Source organism: Zingiber officinale, chromosome 4B, assembly GCF_018446385.1.
Source record: "Zingiber officinale cultivar Zhangliang chromosome 4B, Zo_v1.1, whole genome shotgun sequence".
Classification (NCBI taxonomy): Eukaryota; Viridiplantae; Streptophyta; class Magnoliopsida; order Zingiberales; family Zingiberaceae; genus Zingiber; species Zingiber officinale.
This window is the reverse complement of record NC_055993.1, coordinates 76,473,643-76,495,015: the sequence shown is the minus strand read 5'-3', so window position 1 is coordinate 76,495,015 and position 21,373 is coordinate 76,473,643. Positions and strand designations below refer to the sequence as shown.

Below are 21,373 nucleotides of genomic sequence, written 5' to 3'. Positions count from 1 at the left end.
AGCAACTATCGAGTCTCGATCGATCCATGGATCGATTGAGTGCCTGAATCGATCCATGGATCGATTCAAGCACTCCAAGAGGCTTGGATCGATCACCGATCGATTCAGTAGTCTGAATCGATCGGTGGATCGATTCAAAGGTTCAATCGATTGGAACCCAACTCCAATCGATCCAAGTTGCTAATTTTGGCTGGGAAAGCCTGATTTCAGCACTTTGAACCTATTTTAGTCTAGGTAACCATTCCAAACCCTTAAAATACATTTGTATACATAAAAAGGGTGTTTTCGTGTTGAAAACAAGGATGGAATGGTAAAGGAAGACTTCATTGAAGTTTAGGTTGAGGTTTGTGTCAAATATTGAACATTTGAACCTCAAAACTTCTAAATCTGGGTTTCCTAAAGGTTTAGGGATTCCAAGTCATTGTTGGTGAAATGACAGAAGTAACCACCATGTCTTTAGGGGGAGGCACTCTTTAAAGACATGAAAATTATTTTTCATGAACCTTGGAAGGTGGTTAACCTTCTATTGTGAACTTGCTCAAGGTTGAGCATTTAAACTTGAAATGGGGATAAATGGGGAGTGGATATCCTCATCATTTCAAGTGGCAACTCAAGTGGTTGAAAATGCTCAAGGTTGGGTATTTGTCAACATTGAGGGAGAAGTTAAGGATAATGAAGGGTATGGGACCTTCAATATTGAGTTGATCACAATGAGTGAAATTGTGATCACGATGAGCAACTCTTCAGGGGGAGAGTCTTCAACAAATGGAGTTGTTGAAGTGTGCCCAAAATTGGAGCATAGGTTGATGTGTGTCCAAAGACGGGTTGATGTTTTTTGTAGGGGGTTGATGTGTGCCAATAGGGGGAGAATGAAAGGAAGTAAGTTAGGTTTTCATTACCTAGAGGGAGTTTGCCCTCTTAGGGGGAGAATGAAAAGCTTAATTTATGGGTTCATTACCTAGTGGCATGAAGAATGAGGCTATAGGATTAGCCTAACTTACAAAAGGGATTGTAAGTGTTATTGTAGTATTGTCAAACATCAAAAAGGGGGAGATTGTTGGTGCAATATCCCTCAGGTCAAGGGTGACCTGGTTAACCAAGCTGAGTCTTGGTTAGGGTTTAGATGTTTGACAATAAGATATTGATTGAAGAAGAGTCAAGTAGGTCAAGGTTGACTGGATACTTGACTGGGAAGTCCTAACTGGCAAGTTAGGCAGAAGAAAGTCCTAGTGAGTGAAGCTAGGCAGAAGGAAATCCTGGTGAGTGAAGCCAGGTGAAAGCCCTAGTGAGTGAAGCTAGGCAGATGGAAAACCCTAGTGAGTGAAGCTAGGTGAAAGTCCTGGTGAGTGAAGCCAGGCAAGGAAGGAAATCCAGATGGATCAAGGATGATCGGACATCTGGTGTTGGGAAGTCCAAGTAGGTCAAAGGATTGACTGGATACTTGGCAAGGAAGGAAATCCAGATGGGTCAAGGTTGACCGACATCGGTGGAAGTCCAAGTAGGTCAATGGAGTGACCGGATACTTGCACGACGAGTAAAAGTCCAAGTGGGTCAAAGGGATTGACCGGACACTGGTGGGAGTCTCGGCGGTCAAGGGAGTGACCAGATGCGAGGCATGATGTACCAACAGTCAAGGTTGACCGGATGTTGGTTAGAGGTTTGGGACTTGGTTTTGGGCAAAACCAGGCCTGGATCGATCCGTGGATCGATCCAGCTCGATCGATCGGTGGATCGATTGATTCTTCCCAATCAGAAGCTCGGATCGATCCGTGGATCGATCGAGGTCCCGATCGATCGCCCGATCGATCGGGAGCTTCGCGCGATAAGCGCCGGATCGATCCGTGGATCGATCCAGCGCTTTCGAGCACGAGGCGCTCTGGATCGATCCGTGATCGATCCAGCCTCCCGTCGATTCGGAACATTTGAATCGATCGGATCCGACCGTTGCGTCGGGTTTAAAGCCGCAGGCGAGCGTGGTCTTCGGCATCTCTTCACGAGCTCTTCTCAGATTCATTCCAGCTCCTCCACAGCTCTCTACAAGCACGTGATCGCCAGTTCTTGAAGGTTCTTGGAGGCTTTCCAAGTCAAGAGGCGGATCTATTGCAAGAGGAAGAAGTTAGGGTTAGGGTTTTTACTGCACATCTTGTAAGCTTTTGCTTAACCTGTATTTCCCTTTCTTCTTCTTGTATTGAGAGTGTTGTAGGGCTTCTCTGCCTTTGGTATTTACCATAAAGGAGTGTTATTCATAGTGGAGGGTGTGTGCGTTGGTGTGGATCCTTGGATTAGTCACCTCTTGTGAGGTGGATACCAAGTAAAATCCTAGTGTTAGCGTTTTGTGTTTGTTTCTGTATTTTCCGCTGCACATCCAAGAAGAAACAAGCAACGCCAAGCAACGAAGCGCACCGAGCGAACGCGACAAGCTATTCCCCCCCCCCCCCCCCCCCTCTAGCTACTTTTGGTCCTAACAAAAAGGATATATTTATATAATCTTTTCCTCGCTTAAATCGGGTAGCCTAAACAGGCTTTTCCGGACCCCGTTCTTGTTCCCGTTAACTCGTCCATACGAGCTCCGAAAAATTCCCGAAAAATGTCCAAAAATTCCGAAAAATTCCCTTATTCATATTCGCCTATTTTCGGTATTTTACACTTTCTTGACATACCCTTTCATAGGACAAATTAGATAACATACACATGATCAATTGGAGAATGTGCCCATGTCTCGAGAGAAGTGTGTACATCACACACCAGGGCACTACATAAACACATCAGCTAGAAAGCCTCTCGAATAGGATTAATCCCTGCAACTTATGAATTCAAACATCAAATGCAGCTAAATCTTGAATTCTGTTTTTTTTTTTTTAACTTCAGTTTCAGAATCTAGATTCAAGGGAATTTCAAGGTTTGTCAATGAAGAATTCAGCTCATACATAGGTCTCATGTAGCACTAAAATGATAGGAGATCAAATTCAAACTATTGGTGGCCAGAAAATGCAATAGAAATTGGCACACTGCAATTTAAATCTAATTCATAATTCTACTTCTCACCAAATTCAGTTATCATCTTGAAATCTCATATTCAAGATAATTTTTAACTTTTCTTTGCTGCAGTTGGCACTTGTTATCTGAACATCTTATTTCCTACGTAAAGAACCAAAACAAAGTTCAATAACTCCAACAGCAACCCCCTGCATTCCTTTTCAAAATCTTGAATTTCAGCACTTAAGTTTCAGATTCTAGATTTCCCAAAGTTTCAGAATTCTGATCACTAAAAATTGAGAAGAACATAACGCCAAATGACAATTAGAGATCTTAGGCTCAACTTGAAATTTCCAATGATCAGAGCTTGTAAAGAAAAGTTGGCACACAATATATCGAAACTGATATATTAATTGCAAAAATCTTCCTTGCTGGTTTCCTTTCTTATTTTTTACAGCCTTTACCTAGTTGCAACACTCCAAGAGCTACAGGTTTTAAGTTTCCTGAATTCAGTTTTAAAAATAAGCTTTTTGAATGTGAGTTTCAGAATTCTGATTCTGGAACCCGTGGAAGGAAGAGGGAACCAACTAGCACTGGATTAGTAAGAGTTTCAATTGAAGTTGTTTCTGATTATGAAGCATATATGGTATGATGGCTAGCACATGTGCAAATGAGGCTATAATGCAGTTTCAAATTACTTGTAGACGACACTTATCTTCTGCATTTCTTGATGCTGCATTCATACTACATCAACAAGAGCCAAAACAAGGCTTAAACAATACCAATCAGCAACCCTTGAATTACAACCTGTTGTGGGCAATTATTTCCAACACATCTGAAATCAGCAACTTTGATAAATTGTTACACAACAACTAAAATTCTCTTTCAGGTTCATGGCTACTCCACACCAGTTGAGAATGATGTGGTTCCCAACAAATGCATAATTACAGCAGCAAATTTCAGTTTCTGGACTGAGATTCAAAAACCACTTCTGGAATACAACAACAACATCAATTTAGAAAGTTAAGGATTTGAATTTAGCAACTTCTTCAGCTTTCAGTAATCCCTGAAACTTTCTTGTTTCTTGGAAACCTTTTCTAGCAACAAGATCATGCATCATTCCATCAGCTTTTGACAGACTTTCAAACTCTTGTACAGATTTTTGTTTTTAGTTTTTGAGATAAGAATGGTTGTGGACATTTTTCAGCAGCATCATCCAAGGCTAACAGCCACACCAAGACTTGGAAGTGCTCTCAAATTGTCCTACTAAACTGATGTGACATTTAGTTAACTAACTAGCCGGATTCCACAAACTTAGTACAAATCCAAAATAAGAAATCTCAATGAGAATTCTGCCTTAAAACCCTCCAACAAACTGACTCTTGAATTGATCTCCCATTTCAAAATTTCCAATCAATTTGCAGTGTGGAACCTCCATGAACTCAAACATATGCCTCTCTTTCTCCCACTCTTAAAATTTTAATATTCTAACTCATAAAGACATCAACCAAAACTCTCAATGAAAGAATAGCAAAATAAAGGTGGAAGATAAAATTTGTTGAGTGAGTTATTCAATTAAAATGTAAAAGGAAAAGAAATCAAAGAATAAGCAAAGAGATATCCTTCATCATATTCGTGCACATATATGATATTGTAATTTTGAAAAGATTAAGAATGTAGTAGTCCTCTCTAGGTAATTTGACAATCAAACTCAATTAATCCAAATATAATTTATCATAACACTAACCAATAGTATGCAAGTAGAGCATTCAATCATGTCCAATGACCTAAAACTTTGGTTAAACTTAAAAAACTTTTCCCATTCTCAAAATATTACTAGAAAACACACAAGGAGATATTTAATCAAAATCAAATGGAATATAGACCTAACAAGACACAAAGTATGAAACAAAAATATAAAAGCAAAGTGCGAAAGTAAAGAAAAGTATGCAGTAAAAAGGGAAGAAAAAAAACACTCCCAATTATTCCTAGCGGTTGCAAACGATTCAAAAGTAAGATTTACACCGGTAGTACAGTGGTTTGAGTGGATGAGAGAGTTATCCTTGTGTGATCAGTATCATGATGCACTGCTCCCTCCTTCATTGTCTCCGCATTGGTTCCTCTAAATGATTGGAGACGGTTAAGGTGCAGAATCTAAGATAAAGGTGGAATACTAAGAATTGACGTAACAATCTCTCCTTCCACCATTTACTTCTTGAAAGTTCAACTTGGAAATTAAAGGTAGTTCAATTATAAGAAATCAAAAACAACATGAAGTAGCCGAAGAACCCGATCACCCTCTTCTCCATCCCTACGTGGTTTGACGCCCTACTTGCTCGTCTAATTAGGGACACTCCTAGTAAGGAGGTTTCTCAACCTTCGCATGTTTGGAAATCATTCATTTTTTTTAAAAAAAAAAATATACTCTATTCAATTTTGATGTCTGATTTAGAGGGGAGACATGTAATGTATTCTAGGAAATTCGTTTGGATAAAACATCTCCTATACAACTTCGTACGAATTGGGGCATAATCAGGATTCATAACTATTTAGGTTGACCGTGGATTATAACTAATACAATAAAATAATTAATTTAAAAATATAAATAAAATAAAAGAATCATCTTTTTTATTCAAATTGCATTCCTTTTTTATTTGTTATTAAAATAGCATTCTATGCCACTTAATACATTTTTATTTTCACGATACTCTTATTTTAGAAGTTATTAGATTATAACTACCATAATATAAATACTTCAATTATAATCCACACTGGTAATAGTACATTCTTAGTAAAAATGATTTTATAACAATTAATTCAAATTTTGATGAATATTTATGTAACACTTTCACTGTTATAAACTTCTATTGTATTAATTAATAACGTCATAAAAAAATCTCAAATAAAGTGATGTTCAAAATTGGTATATTTAATTTTTGCATGACATAAATGTTTATTTGTAAGTTTGATTATTTTTTATTTTTATCTTTTGAAAAAAAAGAGAAATATTATTTGGTTGGTAATTTTAATATTTATTTTAAAAAAAAAGAAAATATCATTTTTTGGTAAAATAGAAAATATTTAAAAGTTATTTTATAAGAAAAAAATAAGTATTTTTTAGAAAATAAAAATAAAACCAAATGCCCTGTTATATTTTTTTATTTTTTAGAAAATAAAAATAAAACCAAATGTTTTTTCCCCTCAAAATTATATAAGTGAAATTGTCAAAAATAAATAAATAAATGAGTAAATAAGTAAGTAATGCACAACAAGCTAAGCTAAGCTAAGCTAAGCTAAGTAGAAGTTTAATCACTTTCATAACATTTCAAATGAATTATGTACAACAAGAGATTAATTAACAAGACATTTCATTATCCTAAAATGAAATTAAAACAGAGGAGAGGAGAGGAGAGGAGAAATTGATCGGCAGCCAACTCCCACCACCGCCTCCTCCTCCTCCGTGACCTAATCCTTTTCTATCGCCGGCTGGTTGAGGTCGATGCCTAGTCCCCAATTCATCGGCGAGCACTCCGTCAGTGAAATCGATGGCATAGCATTGCTCTTCTCGCCTTGACGCGTCTCTGCTTTTCTGTCTTGGAGGCGCTGGGCGACCGCCGCTTCCGGTGGATGCTTTTGTGGCCGCCGAGTGCCTGGTACGAAGAGAATGCTTTTCCGCATTCTGGGCACTCGTAGCGGCGCAGATCGGCCGTTGAAGGCGTCGCAGGAGAAAGCGTCTCGTTCTGCCGCTGCTGTTCTTGTTTCAGCGCCGGGGACGAAAGCGAAGACTGCTTTTCCTCCGGCGGAGGCAGAAGAAGCGGCATTAGCCCAGGGAATGAGATCAGATACGGCGATTCTTGCTCCTGCGCCCAGCGGCGCTTCCGGTGGCTGCTTTTGTGGCCGCCGAGGGCCTGGTACGAAAAGAATGCCTTTCCACATTCTGGGCACTCGTAACGGCGCAGATCGGCCGTTGAAGGCGTCGCAGGGGAAAGCGTCTCGTTCTGCCGTTGCTGTTGTTGTTGTTTCAGAGCCGGAGACTGCTTTTCCTTCGGCGGAGGCAGAAGCGGCATTAGCCCAGGGAATGAGATCAGATAAGGCGATTCTTGCTCCCGCGTCTCCGCCGGTGGAGGCGACGATCGGGAAGGAAGCATCAGCAGCTGCTTTGGTGCTTGCGGCGGCGGAACCCCGCGGCGAAGGTCGAGCAGGGCACCCGACAGCATGAGGAGACCGAGGATGCAGTCCTCCTCATCTCGACTGAGGAAAACCGAGGGCGGATGCGAAACCGAGGGCGGATGCGAAGGGCGACGGCCCTCCGTTCGCTGGCGCTTTATCCCCCACGAGGCAGCTGGCAGTGTGCATCGGAGGAGTCTGCCGGCCATGCTCCAATGTCGCTCTTCTTGAACCCTAGAGCGAGAGATCGGAGACAGAAGACGACGCAGGATTTCAAATGAAGAGACAGTGAGTAGCGGCTCTATTTATAGACGGACGGAATTTAGAGAAGCGAGAAACGGAATTTAGCGAAGCAAGTGATTTTTTTTTCTAAATAAAAAAACAAATAAAATATAGATATAAAAAAACAAAAATAATTATTATAATAATAATAAATATAGATATTTCTGCCAATGTTATATTATAATAATTATATCATAACTGTTCTAAATCCCGTTGTCAAAAAAGAAAAAAAGAAAAAAAGATACAATAAAATATTATTTAAATAATAAATAAAAAATTACTTTGGACAATTCTAATAAAAAAGAAAACCCTTTTAACTTTCGATTTCTATTATTTTTTCTGTTTTTCCTCCCAAGTTCTAAGCATGGAAAGGATCATTGTTTTAAGAAGCATAAACTTCAATGCGGTGCCTGTTTAAAAAGTATAAACAATAAAGGATCATAATTAATCGCCACTTTGCTAGGCAAAATGATGTAATTTCCCGATGAACACAACTCGCATAGATCCTGATCATTTTAGCCGATCCAAGGATGACAGTCGAATACTTGACACAAAGCAATTCTCTTAACAATGAGTACTCTTTGCAGTCGTGATCGTAGGAATCAAAGATTCTAGTTGTACAACATGGACTCAACTACTTTTCGACAACTATTTTGTTTCGAGCTGTGTTGCCACTTCTGAATGCTGTTGGGGGCGGGTAGGAACAGGAACGACGCCAGACTCTTCAAAAGCTCTGGTGTGCTAGTCGAAGGTTTGGCACCCATGGACATCAAGTTTTTAAACCATGCACCTTGAAATTTAGGGATGCCTCTGTTATAATTGCTTGGGGATTCTGGTGTGCCTTCTGAATTTGGATTTGAAGCTAGGCCAGACATAAATCTGTATGCAACTTTGCTTGCAGTTACGATTTCTTGTTTGGCTTGCCGCAGCTGCAAAAGTGGATATATTGGAAAACAGAAAAACCATTAGGTGAAACTAACTCATCTTGAAATAAAATGAAACGGATGTAGTTTCAGAAGCCAGGAACCAAGAAGCTCAGTGACAGTGACTCACATATACTACTGAGAAACATGTGATTTCATGCGAGGCAGAATGAGAAATATAAATAAATAAATAAATAGCAAATGGTTTAGTACCCTGAATGCTGCATTTCCTGCAACTACAACAGCAGTATCACCAGCATTGGCAAAGCGATTAACCCAGCCTGTGATACACAATTAGGAGAAATACTCAATAGATAAACTTCAATGCGGACAAAATAGGATCAGTATATGTTAATCCAACCCATCCTAGCAACAAGAACAACCATGATAGCATTGCCATTGATAACTATCCCAATTTACAAGAGAAACAAAACTAGAAATGTCATACTCCCTATACCAAAAGACCATACAGAAGAATTTTCTTCTAGATATTTAGACACATGGCACATGCTGGACAATACATGTTTATATTGATATGTTTATTTGAAAACTAAGAATTAAGTGCTTATTAAAGTGAGTTCTTTTTTCTTTTAATGCTCTGGCTTGTTCAAATAATGGATGGAGCAGATGTAGTTTACTGAACTGGTGATGATTGGAGTCTAAAAATAGTGGCCACTTAACATAATTAAGCAAGCAATTTCTTCTTTAATTTAATGTTCTCAACTCTTTGCTTATATTCTTCTTTCCATGTTTTCAGTCTTGCCTCTTCTCTACTAGTTCTATATCAACATGCATTCTCCAATTCAAAAACTTGATTGGAGCATAAATTCAGTTTTGGCTAAAAACTTTTCTTTACAGCCTCAAGATTGTTGTCTCTACACTGGTTCAATAAATAGAGAACAAGAGTTTTCAATGCTCCTTTACATCTCAAACACAAATAAGTTTAATCAATTTCTCTTGTATATATAGGACGCATATTTTAACTTATTTTCTCATTTTCCCCATCAACTAGAGCTATACCTAGCCATGATTTATATTTTCATGCTATTTAGGTCAGCTAACAGAATAAAACCAAGCGAAACTTTTAATTCCGCAGGCCAACCCAAACAGTTAAGTATCAAGACATGCTTTCTTAAATTTAATATCAACATTTTAATTCTTTATAAGTTATCATTGGCTTAAGTTAATTATGGTTGAATTTAAATAACTAGAATTATATACGATATACTTTTTTAATCTATGGTTAAATAATATTAGTTAATTTGTTAAGCCATATATTATGTGGTGTGTAGATAATGAAAAATCTATTATAGTTAAATTTAAGTATATATTAATTAACTTCTGAATTAATATTAAATATTTAAAACAATTAAACATACAAATTTCAATTCATTTATCAAATTATTGGATTAGTTTTTAAAGCAAACAAGCCAGGTGAAAGCAAATTAGAGGTTGGAACCTAGTCCCACATAACCAACTTAGCACACTCTTGAGCATGCCAAAACACGTGTGTGTTGGCATCCTATAATACCAACACCATACTGATCCAATCAAGCATGAAATTTTGACACAGAAATGCTTTAAACCTTGTACCCACCTTCTTATTGATAGTAACATTTCTTGTTTTATCTAGTAATCCCATGTAACCATCTCAATCATCTCACCTATAAACTCTATGGTTTCTTAATTTTGTGGATTACAATAGCACAATCTTATAAAGTTGCTCCTTTGACCTATGAAGAAACAACCAATATATAACATATCCAGAAAACCAAAACATTTGACTTAAAAATGCTTGCCAGAGTTCTCAATCTTTCCAACTTTATTTTCTAATGCTCAAATTTGAAATCACATTTCCAGTATTCAATCATAGTTTTGTTCAGCTTAAAGCTTTGATTCCTACACTTATCTCTACAATTCAAATTATGCTTTCTGAAGCTATTCTTGAAGAAACTCTCATCAATCAGCATAAAAGAATAACAATTCCAAAAATTAAAAATTTTGCTTTGAAATCACATTTCCAGTATTCAATCATAGTTTTGTTCAGCTTAAAGCTTTGATTCCTACACTTATCTCTACAATTCAAATTATGCTTTCTGAAGCTATTCTTGAAGAAACTCTCATCAATCAGCATAAAAGAATAACAATTCCAAAAATTAAAAATTTTGCTGTCACCAAAAGGATAATCATATTACCAGGAAGCTTTGGGACACTTGGCCTTTCACAAAATGTGTCACAGAAGTGATTACAATTCTTTGCTAAAAGGTCATATGACTGCCCAGGCCATGCTTGACTAAGCTCTCTCAGCATCATATTTACATCGAAAATGGAGCAATCTGTTTCCCCCAGAACAATTCTCTCACGGTAGGTATACATAGGATTTCTAGATGGTGGACAACTGAAAACTCCAGAGCCTTGTTCACAAAATCCAAATGACCATTCCTCATCTCCATAAACCTGTCAGAATAACAACAACATGATTAACTAAGCAAGATTGATATTGAAGTTTCTCCTGAGTTAAGATACAATGATTGTGGCAAAAAAGGCGAAACGCTCTCCCCCAGCGCCCCCGCCGTACAAGTTAAGATACAATGATGAGTTTGCTGATAGGGGTAACAATAAAATTAATACAATATAAAATAGAGATAGAGAAGTTTCAATTCCTGATTAAGCATTCTTCCAACTGTAAAAAAAAGGTCTAGGAACAAGCAATATTTGAAGTAGACTAAATTACTAAATTAGGATCAAATGACAGCGATAATTATATTCTTGTTGCTTCAAGAAAAAAATCACTCATATTCCAACATCATGCTTGCATAGTATGGTTATCAGAATCAGATGCTCAAAAAAAATCTACAGTGTGATTGTATATTTGTATCGGATCAGCAAAACTGGTAAAATCGGACTAGTCGAGGAAAAAAAGTGAAAATTGTATAATTTGATAACAAAGATGACAAATGGTGTGTGTCATGAAATAGCATGGTAACCCAATATAAATTATTTAAATTAGTAAGGGTTTGATTTGATATAATATTATAAAATATTATTCTAGAAATATCATATAATCCTATAGTATCATATTTATTAAAATCAATAATCCAAAATAGATTAACAAATACTATTGCATTTATTATTAAAGAAGTTACTAAATAAGAATTTAGTTTGACAAAACTCTAACAGCTTCCATCGTTTCCTTCATTTTAAATTTATTTTTTAGTTGGCACCAGGTGTCCAGCCTACGCCAACTAATCCTAAGGTGACCGGCCTAACTCCATGAAAATTTACCATTGACCACCCGGGTAAAATCGGGAAGTGCTCGTAGAGGGCGGCTCATCAGTCTAGTGTTCTTAGGTCAATCGCTCATTAAGGTAAATACATCTGTTAATTCGTCAAAGGTTGGGACTCAATCCTTAGGTACCCAGGAAAAAGGCATCCTGCCATTGCACCATTGCCCTAGGGGCAAATGATTCCATCGTCTCCTTCATGATTTGATGAGCAATCAATCAATCTCAGCTATTTTCTAATAAAATTAATTCATCTTTAGGAAACTTCTTTGAATTTCTATGTTCCTTAAACTTCTTCATCAATCTACATAAGATGATCAATTTTTTAGGAAGCATTGCATCGGCCTTAGCTGATACCTATCCAACTTAGGTGATCGGCAGCAGTATCAGCCACTTTTAAAAATCATGATCCATGGTATGGTTCAGAAATTTAGTATTTATCTCAGGAATGGCAAGTCTCTAGCTCAGTATCAGCAACCAGTTAGCCTGGATATGCAGGGTCGAAAGCAAGTGGAAGGGAAATTCAAGAAAGAGACATGCACTAAATCTCAGAAAAAGTGGTATCCCCTGAGGGATACCATTGCTACTCCCTGCAATGCAGTACAAGGCTTGCCTCATTAGCCTTATCCAGTCCCTATGTCTTATTGGACCAAACCAGTCATTTGACAAATACTGCAGCAGGCATTAATGTCAAACCAGAATGACAACTAGAAGTCAAATGAGGAGGTAAGTGTACATCCTTGAGCAAGGAGCTAATCCCTCCATTCTAGTTGGCATCTCACTGTAGTCCATACCTGATGTAATTGATAAATATGTGTTCCAGTCCAGGAACACAAAGATTGGATACAGATGGTGAACAACCTGGTTAAGCACACAAATTAGATCCAGTATTTAGTGATTAAGATACAGTCATACAATAAAATGTAAGGTCACTTGTTTCCAAATATAATAATGAGAGACCAAAAGTAAATCACAGAACAGGGCTTTATGGGCTGTCCTGCTAATAGGAATAATATTTTTCAAAATTAAAATACAAAATCAAGCAAATACTCTTAATAAAGAAAGGAATTAGAACAGCCATACACTTTTAAATCAAAGATACAACAGTTAAAAAATGAAGCAATCCACAAGAGTATTAGCATAAAGCAGTTGTATTGCTAGATACTATATTATTTTTTTTTGCACGCTACATTAACATTTACACTACTAAATGTCTAAATCTAATAATATATGATTCATGATCTATACTTAGCTAAACATTCTTAGAAGTATATATGTTTATTATAATATCTTTCATAAACATATATTACAAAATTCCAAATATAAAGTATATTTCTTGAATTCACTTGTATGCTTGTGTTCAATTTCTTTATTTGTAAAAAATCTCAACATTTATATTCGTCATCTAGGTTTATTTAATGAAAATATTATGTATACTCAGAGTTTTAACAAAAATAATCCTTTCAATTTTAATGTATCTATTCTGACATAACAAATTTATCCAAACCTATTCTCTTTTTTTTCACACATATATCTTTATTTAACTTTTCCATCCAACTGTTAATGGATCCCAAATACAAATCCATGTTATGTATCATGCCAAAAAACAAAATAACAACAAAGATTTAAAAATAAAACAAAAACATAAATGAGAATTTAGGAGTTTTAGCTCGAGTTGTGATTTTGGATTCAGGCCATCCATTTCACAACAATTGGATGGCAACAAAATTGATGTTATAAAATCAAATAGGATATGATATATATCTAAAATGAAAGGTTATGATAATTTGTTAATACTGAAAAATTTTATAGTAATTAAGCCTAATGTAATATGAAGTTAAACTATTATAACCTATTCATAGTAAATTGATGTTCGATATTGATTTCTTTACTATCTTTTGTTCTCAATTTCTTGTGCAATCTCTCTTAAGTACATTAATATTTTTTTATAACTAAGCATTATTAACTTAAATCAAGGTTAAATGTCTTACTAAAAATTGTTGTTAAGCAACCCGCAAAAAAGGTCTAATCATGTGTTTGTTCCCAAGTAGTTAAATTAGTATAAAATTTTCATTATGTGCCACATTTTTGTCCATAAAATAACAGCACAATATGATATATTATTTCATAAGAAGCCATATGAAAGTAGTATTTAACAATTATCTATATTTTATAGTACTTTAATAATAGCCTTTTGGAATGCATAGTTTATCCATATGGGTTTGGATGTTCTTATTTGGATTTTGGACATCTGGTCCTTTGGACTACTGGATTTATGTTCATAATTTCTTGGCATGAATATTGATGGGAACTGATTAGAACTTTGGCAAGGGTCATGAATGCATGCCTTTGGCTAATTTGATAGACAGATAGAGAAGCCTTTGGCTGGTGACTCTTTCCATTGTGTAAGTAAGATTGGTTGGATTTGCTCATTTTTCTGTAGATGACTAAGAATGAGGTACCTTGCATTCTTAGCAATTATTTCATACATCTTATTATTTATTTGGATTACCTATTATTGCTATCCCTAACCTCATGACAATCTGTTATTCTAGACTATCTTGCTGATGCTCTGATATGAATTTTTACCTATTAAATACAAATATCAACATCAGAGAACTTAATGCTTCAGAGAGTCTTCTTACTCAAATCCTAAGAAGATCATGCAAGAATTTGATAGCATTAAACAAAGAGACAATGGTGACAGTGAGACACTAACAATGTCAAGGGTAGTCATGGACAATTGTCTCGGTGCTATACATCTATTCTCTCACTTACCTTCCACTCTTCTTCCTATTTTTTCATTCTCCACTTTTCTGCTTTCCACTATTCTACCTATTTCACCGTCTTTGCATCTCTTTTTGTTTAGTTTGAAAACATCAAACTATAATTCACTAGAAAATTACTAGAGCAACTAAAATTTCAGAAAAGCAGCCAATAAGATAAACTGTCAGTTTTAACTGCCTATGATTGACATAGCATGTTGATTCAAACAGACCTGTGCTGGTTCTACACACTTTAGTCTCTCAAGTGAATGCTATCATAGGATGTCCAATTTCTCCGACAGAATCAGAAAGGCATTGCTGGCCAGGGAAGAGCATAAGTAGCTTTCTTTTTCCAGTTCACATATTTGTATGTAGCAGATGAGAAGAAACAATAGTTTTTCACTTATTTGGTTAAGAATAGAAAGGAAAGGAAAAACATTGTTCTGGCATTTAATGCCATTAGACTTCCAGCTCAACTTATTTAAGAATTTACCTTGGTCACGTTAAATATATTGAGCTGAACAACCAATGCAACATGAGGTGAATTTAAAATTAGCATCCTAACCGCTAGAAGATCACCCAGCCACCAGTTGAATGTGGAGGTAGGATCATATTGGAATAGTAATTTGTTATCACTTATCATCTCTATTTAGTCTTTTGTCTCCCCTTCCATCTAATTTTCAGAAGAAAAACTTCTGAATATGGAGGCAAGTGAATTATCTCCTCCTCCGCCCTTTCTTTCCCATGTTATTTACCCAAACAAGAAAACTTTGCAAACCTTTTTCATATTTTCTGACCAAAAGCAAACAAGGAAAGGATTGTATTCTTCTCTTTTCCTGTCTCTAATTTTTTCCTATCCAAAGTATGCATGACATGAATTTGCATTTTAAGAAACATTGATCAGTTAAAAAGACAAAAGTGACAATAAATGAGCATTTACTGAACGCAGATATAAGAGCATCTATTTGGTTGACTGCGAAATAGCAAGATTCCAAGAGTAACTCTGATTTTTCAATAAACTTTCACATCAGTAACAAGAAGAAATACTGTCAGTGAATAACCCAAACATCTAGATTACATTAAGTTGACACACTAAATAAAGATTAGTAAGCTTCATGATAAATGAGAGGAGTTCATAATTTTTTTTTTACTTGTGTTTAAAATAAGAAATGCTAATTTCAGCATTTATACTGAGAAAATGAACCCCGAAGAGCATCAAGTTTCTTCCTCATATAAAAGTTGGGTAAATTTGTGTAAGTCCATAATGATTAGGTATATTACATACTTTTAAATGAAGAAATCTGATCGCTCAAACACCAGAGAGGATTCAATGAACCATCAATAGTAGCGTTACTTTTTCATCAACAGCCCTACTATAGATTAAAAGTCCAATCAGTTGAGAAAACCAATTAGTTTATGTGACTTAGAACATGACATAGATCTCTAGCAATTTAGCTGTCATTTTCTTATGACCCATTAAATATTTAAATTCCTGCTGATCGATGGCATATGTGATAGAGATCTCTTGCAATCGTACCCATGATTTGCACTAAGCTTCCAAGTTTCTTGTGAATAGTCATCATTTTAGGAGTTCTATTTTAATTTTTGGAGGCAGAACTTCAACCAACACAAAGATGTATGATACTTAACCTGGATTGAACACTATCAATTTGTGCTGAAACTCCTAACTTGACAAAATAAAAATTCTGCTAAATCACATTCTAAACATCACCAAAAATATCACAGGAATAGTCTTTGAACCGAGCAATCAGTTTCATTCTCGTATGATTCGACTTCAAACACATAGAAAGAAGCTAAAGTGAGTCACTTTCACATCTCAAGTTGTCGATCAAATTTGCACGCATTTTAGGGTTCCTCCGAAGCGGCCAGGAAATAGAAATTCAGTTCAAAAAAAATAATACCCAATAACTTAGAATCAATCAAAATACTGAAGAACCTAAGAGGCTAAAACCCTTCCAGATCTTGAGAGTTCGAATCCAGAAAATACAACTTTCTTGGTTTTCCCAACCAAAGGTGCCAGAAGGTAAAGAAGAGCGAGAACAACAAACGAGGGGGAAAAGAAGAAAGGGACCTGAATGGCGCTGTGGAAGATCTCCTCCCAGTCAGATACGATCCTTAAAGATGCGGTTGATCTGGGGGATGGTGTTGTTCGTCTTCTCCGATCCGCTGTTGGTCACGTCGTAAACGTGCAGCACTACCTCCTTCATCCTACAAAATCCACACTTTTCTTCCCTCTTTGTTTTCCTTTTTCCGCAAGCCCCCTTTCTTTTCTCTTTTGCTCTCTCCTTTCTCTACCAAGACACATAAGTCGACCATCCCTTACCCCTCCCCCTCCCTTCCCTTCCCTTCCGAGAAGCTACAAGGGGAGAAGGAGGAAGAGATCGAAGCGCGACGGGAAGAAGAAGTATTGAAGCAATCCTTAGCAGCGACAACAGCGATCGGGGAGAAGTTGTTCCGATTTCTCACTCCCTGCCTGGCCAGGCGGGGACGCCTTTCCTTTTAATTTTAGTATTTTATTATATTTTAAAAATTAAATATAAGCTGCAAATGATTCGTTCATTGACACTTTTGAAAAGAAAAAATAAAATAAAATAAACAGTTTGTTACCAGCGCCCACGTTCTTTATTTCTCAAAAAAAAAATATCCTAATTGTAAAATTATCGAAAAAACGTAATCCCCTCTCTTTCCATTTTTCATACATCCCCTCTCTCTAAATTAGAAGGATATGATATATTTCCATATCAAGTTCATCATTTGACATGTTATAAACTCATATTAGACCCATGATAAGATTGATATTTTGTCATATCAAATTTGTTCTGGGCTGATATGGTTCAATATCAAGTTTACTCTGGATTAATATGGTCCAATATCAAATAGATCAGTGTAGATATGATATTTTTCATATCAAGCATAGTTTAGGTTTGATATTTTTCAGGTCTAGTTTAGACTTGATATTTTCCCATAAAAATATATGTTGGATCTGATATTTTCCCATAAATTCAATTTTGGCTAAAAACTTTTCTTTACAGATCTTGTTGTCTCTACACTGGTTCAATAAATAGAGAACAAGAGTTTTCAATGGACTCCTTTACATCTCAAACACAAATAAGTTTAATCAATTTCTCTTGTATATATAGAACGCATATTTTTAACTTATTTTTTCATTTTTTCCATCAACTAGAGCTATATCTAGCCATGATTTATATTTTCATGCTATTTAGGTCAGCCAACAGAATAAAACCAAGTGAAACTTTTAATTCCGCAGGCCAACCCAAACAGGTAAGTACCAGGACATGCTTTCTTAAATTTAATATCAATATATTAATTCTTTATAAGTTATCATTGGCTTAAGTTAATTATGGTTGAATTTAGATTAACTAGAATTATATACGATATATTTTTTTTAATCTATGGTTAAATAATATTAGTTAATTTGTTAAGCCATATATTATGCGGTGTGTAGATAATGAAAAATCTATTATAGTTAAATTTAAGTATATATTAATTAACTTCTAAATTAATATTATATGATCCGGTGGTAAGGGGGGACTCGCCCAGTAGGAGGTCAAAGTGGTCAACATCAGGCAACCGTTCGACCTGGCGGATTACCTTCCTGATCATGAGGAGGAATGGTCGACCCGGCATTTCGACAGCTCGACCTGACGCCGAGTTTCCGACGCTCACAAGGCAAAGCGAGGGGAAACAGAAGCCGAACGGCCATCCCGCTCGGTTAACAGTAGACACGACATTCAGCCGATGGGCCCCCCACTCGGCCCGGGAAAGGTACTAGCCGAGTGATTCCTCCGCTCGGCCTGGGCCCGAGAAAGGTACTAGCTGAGCGGTTCCTCCGCTCAACCCGAGAAAGGCGCCAGTCGAGCGATTCCTCCGCTCGGCCTGGTAAAAGACAGAGGGAGCAGGTGGCGAGATCTTCCTAGGAACCAGTGTCGTCGACAAGAAGCATGGCCAACGCCCTGGTCGAACAAAGAATCGTATGGTAGAAATTTCCACTGTCACGTCAGAGATATGTTCGTGCTATTAAGGTAGGGTGTCGGACGTGCTTTCCTGACACATCCATTCCAGGTATGCTTAGAGGAGTGTGCACGCCTCGGGAAACATGCACGCGCCTCTGGGGAGCCCTATATAAGGACCCCCAGATTTCGACGGAGGTATGCTTACATCTCTACTGTAGAGATGTAGCTACAGTTCTCGCTTCTGCTCTACTTCTTTCTTTCTTTCTTTCTTTCTGTCGGAGATTTGACTTGAGCGTCGGAGGGACATCGCCGGGGAACTCCTCCCCGGCTCGGCACTGTGTTTGCAAGTCTACGGCGGCAAGGGATCTACGTCTTTGGAGTCTTCGACCAGTCAACAGGAGCGCCACGTCTCCAGCGTCCATCGATTCAGCACTCGGACAGGATCAAATTGGCGCTGTCTGTGGGAACACACCTGAATCCGAGTCAAGAAGATGGAAGAAGCTGGACGCCAACACACTGTGATGCTCTCTCATGAGGAACTTGACGCGCTCGTGCAGGCGTGAGCGGCCAAGATGATACAGTAGCAACAGAAGGTGCTAGCCGAGCGGCTGGCGCAACAAGCAACTTCAACATCTGGAGGTCGAGCGACACACGAGGAGCGTCCAAAACAGCTCTCCATATGGGGTCAAAACAAACGTCCGATCGATACGCAAGTAGAGGCGCCACCCGCACCGATCCCATTCCACCGGGCCTTGTTCCAGACGCCCTCTGAGATCACGCAAGCGAATCGAGGCCGGTCTTCCTCAGACGAAGCTTCCGCTCGGGATGCAAGAAAGGGCAAAGCGCCCCGAGCTGACTCATCACCCGAGCGGATCAATCGTCGATTCTCTGAAGCAATTCTACAGGACCCTTTACCGAGGCACTACACACCCTTGGCGATCGGCGAGTACAACGGATCGACAGACCCAGACGACCACCTCGGCAAGTTCGACAACGCAGCAACCCTTCATCAGTACATGGATGGAGTTAAGTGCCGAGTCTTCCTCACTACTTTGTCCGGCTCCGCACAACGTTGGTTTCGAAGGTTGCCGAATGGGTCGATTGAAAGCTTCAAGAACTTCAGGACGACCTTCCTCCACTACTTCACGAGCAGCAGGCGCTATCGGAAGACCAGCGTCAGTTTGTTCTCTATGAAGCAAGGACCGAGAGAGACTCTTCGGGCATACATTCAACGCTTTAACCAGGCAGCCACAGACATCCCCACAGTCTCGTCCGAAACAATGATGCACGCCTTCACCCAAGGGCTCATCGACGGGGACTTCTTCCGCTCGCTCATCGGGAAGCCGCCCTGCGATTACGACCATATGCTAAAGAAGGCCAGCGAGTATATCAACGTGGAGGAAGATCAGGCGGCCTGAAGAAAAGAAACGCCATCAGAACCAACTGTGCACGCCAAACGGAGGCCACCAATCAGCCATCAGCCTCCAAGAGGTCCCCGAGCCGATATGGCACACCCACAACAGGAAGCAAGGTCACATGTCGTCCAGCACGTAGCGGTCGAACGACCAAGGCCCAAGGGAAAGGTATGAACTCCTATGTTCTGTACCTTCCATCAATCTGTCACCCACAACACACGAGACTGCCGCGGAGTCCCCACAGTCGCTCAACCGACTCCCAGGAGTTATCGTCGCCGATCGCCTTCCCCCGAACTGCGATATAGGCGGCCAAGAACCAAACGACAAGGGGAGATAAGGCGGTCACCCGAGCGGCGGCATCAGCGTCAAGACGACCGCGCCCCAGCTTCGCGCAGACAAGTCGGGCACTCCACTCGGGAGGAGGAGAACATAAACAATGTCGCTCGGGGAGAGATCAACATCATCGCTGGTGGGCAGACTAGCAGTGACTCCAACCGAGCCCACAAGATATATGCACGTCTGGAAATCCACGTAGTAGGCTGCAGCCAAGAAAGGGCGAGAAGACCAGAGATCAGCTTCAACCCCAGAGAATGAGATTTAGAGGGAATCGAAGTACCGCATGACGGCGCCTTCATTATCCGAGCGGTAATTGCTAACTACACAATCCACCGCATATTTATTGATACAGGGAGTTCAATCAGTATCATCTTCAAGAAGGCATTCGACCAACTCCAGATAGACCGGACCGAGCTACTGCCGATGACGACTCCGCTATACGGATTTACCGGTAATGAGGTCCAGCCAATCGGCCAGATAAAGCTGGTCATATCCCTCGGAGAAGAGCCGCTCTGGAGAATAAGGACGACTACCTTCATCGTTGTAGATGCCCCGTCCGCTTACAACGTCATATTGGGTCGACCAACCCTTAATGAGTTTCGACCAGTTATCTCAACATTTTGCCAGAAAATTAAATTCCCGGTTGAAGATCGGATCGGAGAAGTCAAAGGGGATCAACTGGCTGCTCGGCGCTGCTACGTCGAGATGGTAAAGGCGGAGGCTAAGTCCGCCCGAAAGGCCCCTCAGATCGAGGTAAACACCATAACTGAGAAACCTCCTACCTTAGTTTATGAAGAAAAGGAGGAAGTGCAGATACATCCTTGCTGACCAAAGGCAACGACTTTCATAGCATCTGATCTGGGAGCCGATCAGAAAGCCGAGTTGATTAGCTGCCTCCAGCAGAACCAAGATGTCTTCGCGTGGTCAACACACGAGTTGCCCGACATGTCCTCTAGCGTCGCGCAACATGAACTTCATGTCCAATCAGATGCCTGACCAGTAAAGCAAAGAAAGAGAGATTTCAGTTCCCGAGCTAGCTAGCGAACGTACAGGAGGTCCAGTTCCCGAGATGGCTAACGAACGTAGTACTCGTCTCCAAGCCGAACAACAAGCGGAGGGTCTGCATCGACTTTCAGGACCTGAACAAAGCGTGTCCGAAGGACTTCTATCCCCTATCTAGAATCGATCAGATGATAGATTCGACCGCTGGGTGCAAGCTGATACACATGC

The 21,373-nt window shown here is 38.8% G+C and overlaps 3 protein-coding genes across 3 annotated transcripts; 1 reads left to right on the top strand and 2 right to left on the bottom strand.

Annotated features, from left to right (window-relative positions):
• Positions 1 to 6,509: 6,509 nt before the first annotated feature.
• On the bottom strand, positions 6,510 to 7,352 carry LOC121978318 (zinc finger protein ZAT5-like). The gene has a single exon (XM_042530677.1). The coding sequence runs from the start codon at positions 7,350 to 7,352 to the stop codon at positions 6,510 to 6,512; it is 843 nt and encodes a 280-aa protein (XP_042386611.1).
• A 495-nt stretch (positions 7,353 to 7,847) lies between these two features.
• LOC121975191 lies at positions 7,848 to 16,911 on the bottom strand. Its single transcript, XM_042526659.1, is given in 5 exon segments — positions 7,848 to 8,354; positions 8,562 to 8,629; positions 10,544 to 10,805; positions 16,490 to 16,510; positions 16,512 to 16,911. Coding segments are annotated over 5 exon segments (783 nt in total). The 5' UTR covers positions 16,626 to 16,911; the 3' UTR covers positions 7,848 to 8,036.
• A 3,655-nt stretch (positions 16,912 to 20,566) lies between these two features.
• On the top strand, positions 20,567 to 20,971 carry LOC121978317. The gene has a single exon (XM_042530676.1). The coding sequence runs from the start codon at positions 20,567 to 20,569 to the stop codon at positions 20,969 to 20,971; it is 405 nt and encodes a 134-aa protein (XP_042386610.1).
• The last annotated feature ends 402 nt before the right edge of the window (positions 20,972 to 21,373 follow it).

What these genes read in the sequence shown, in the direction of transcription:
- LOC121978318 (XM_042530677.1), bottom strand. Translation starts at nt 7,352, where the DNA reads ATGGCCGGCAGACTCCTCCGATGCACACTGCCAGCTGCCTCGTGGGGG.
- LOC121978317 (XM_042530676.1), top strand. Translation starts at nt 20,567, where the DNA reads ATGACGACTCCGCTATACGGATTTACCGGTAATGAGGTCCAGCCAATC.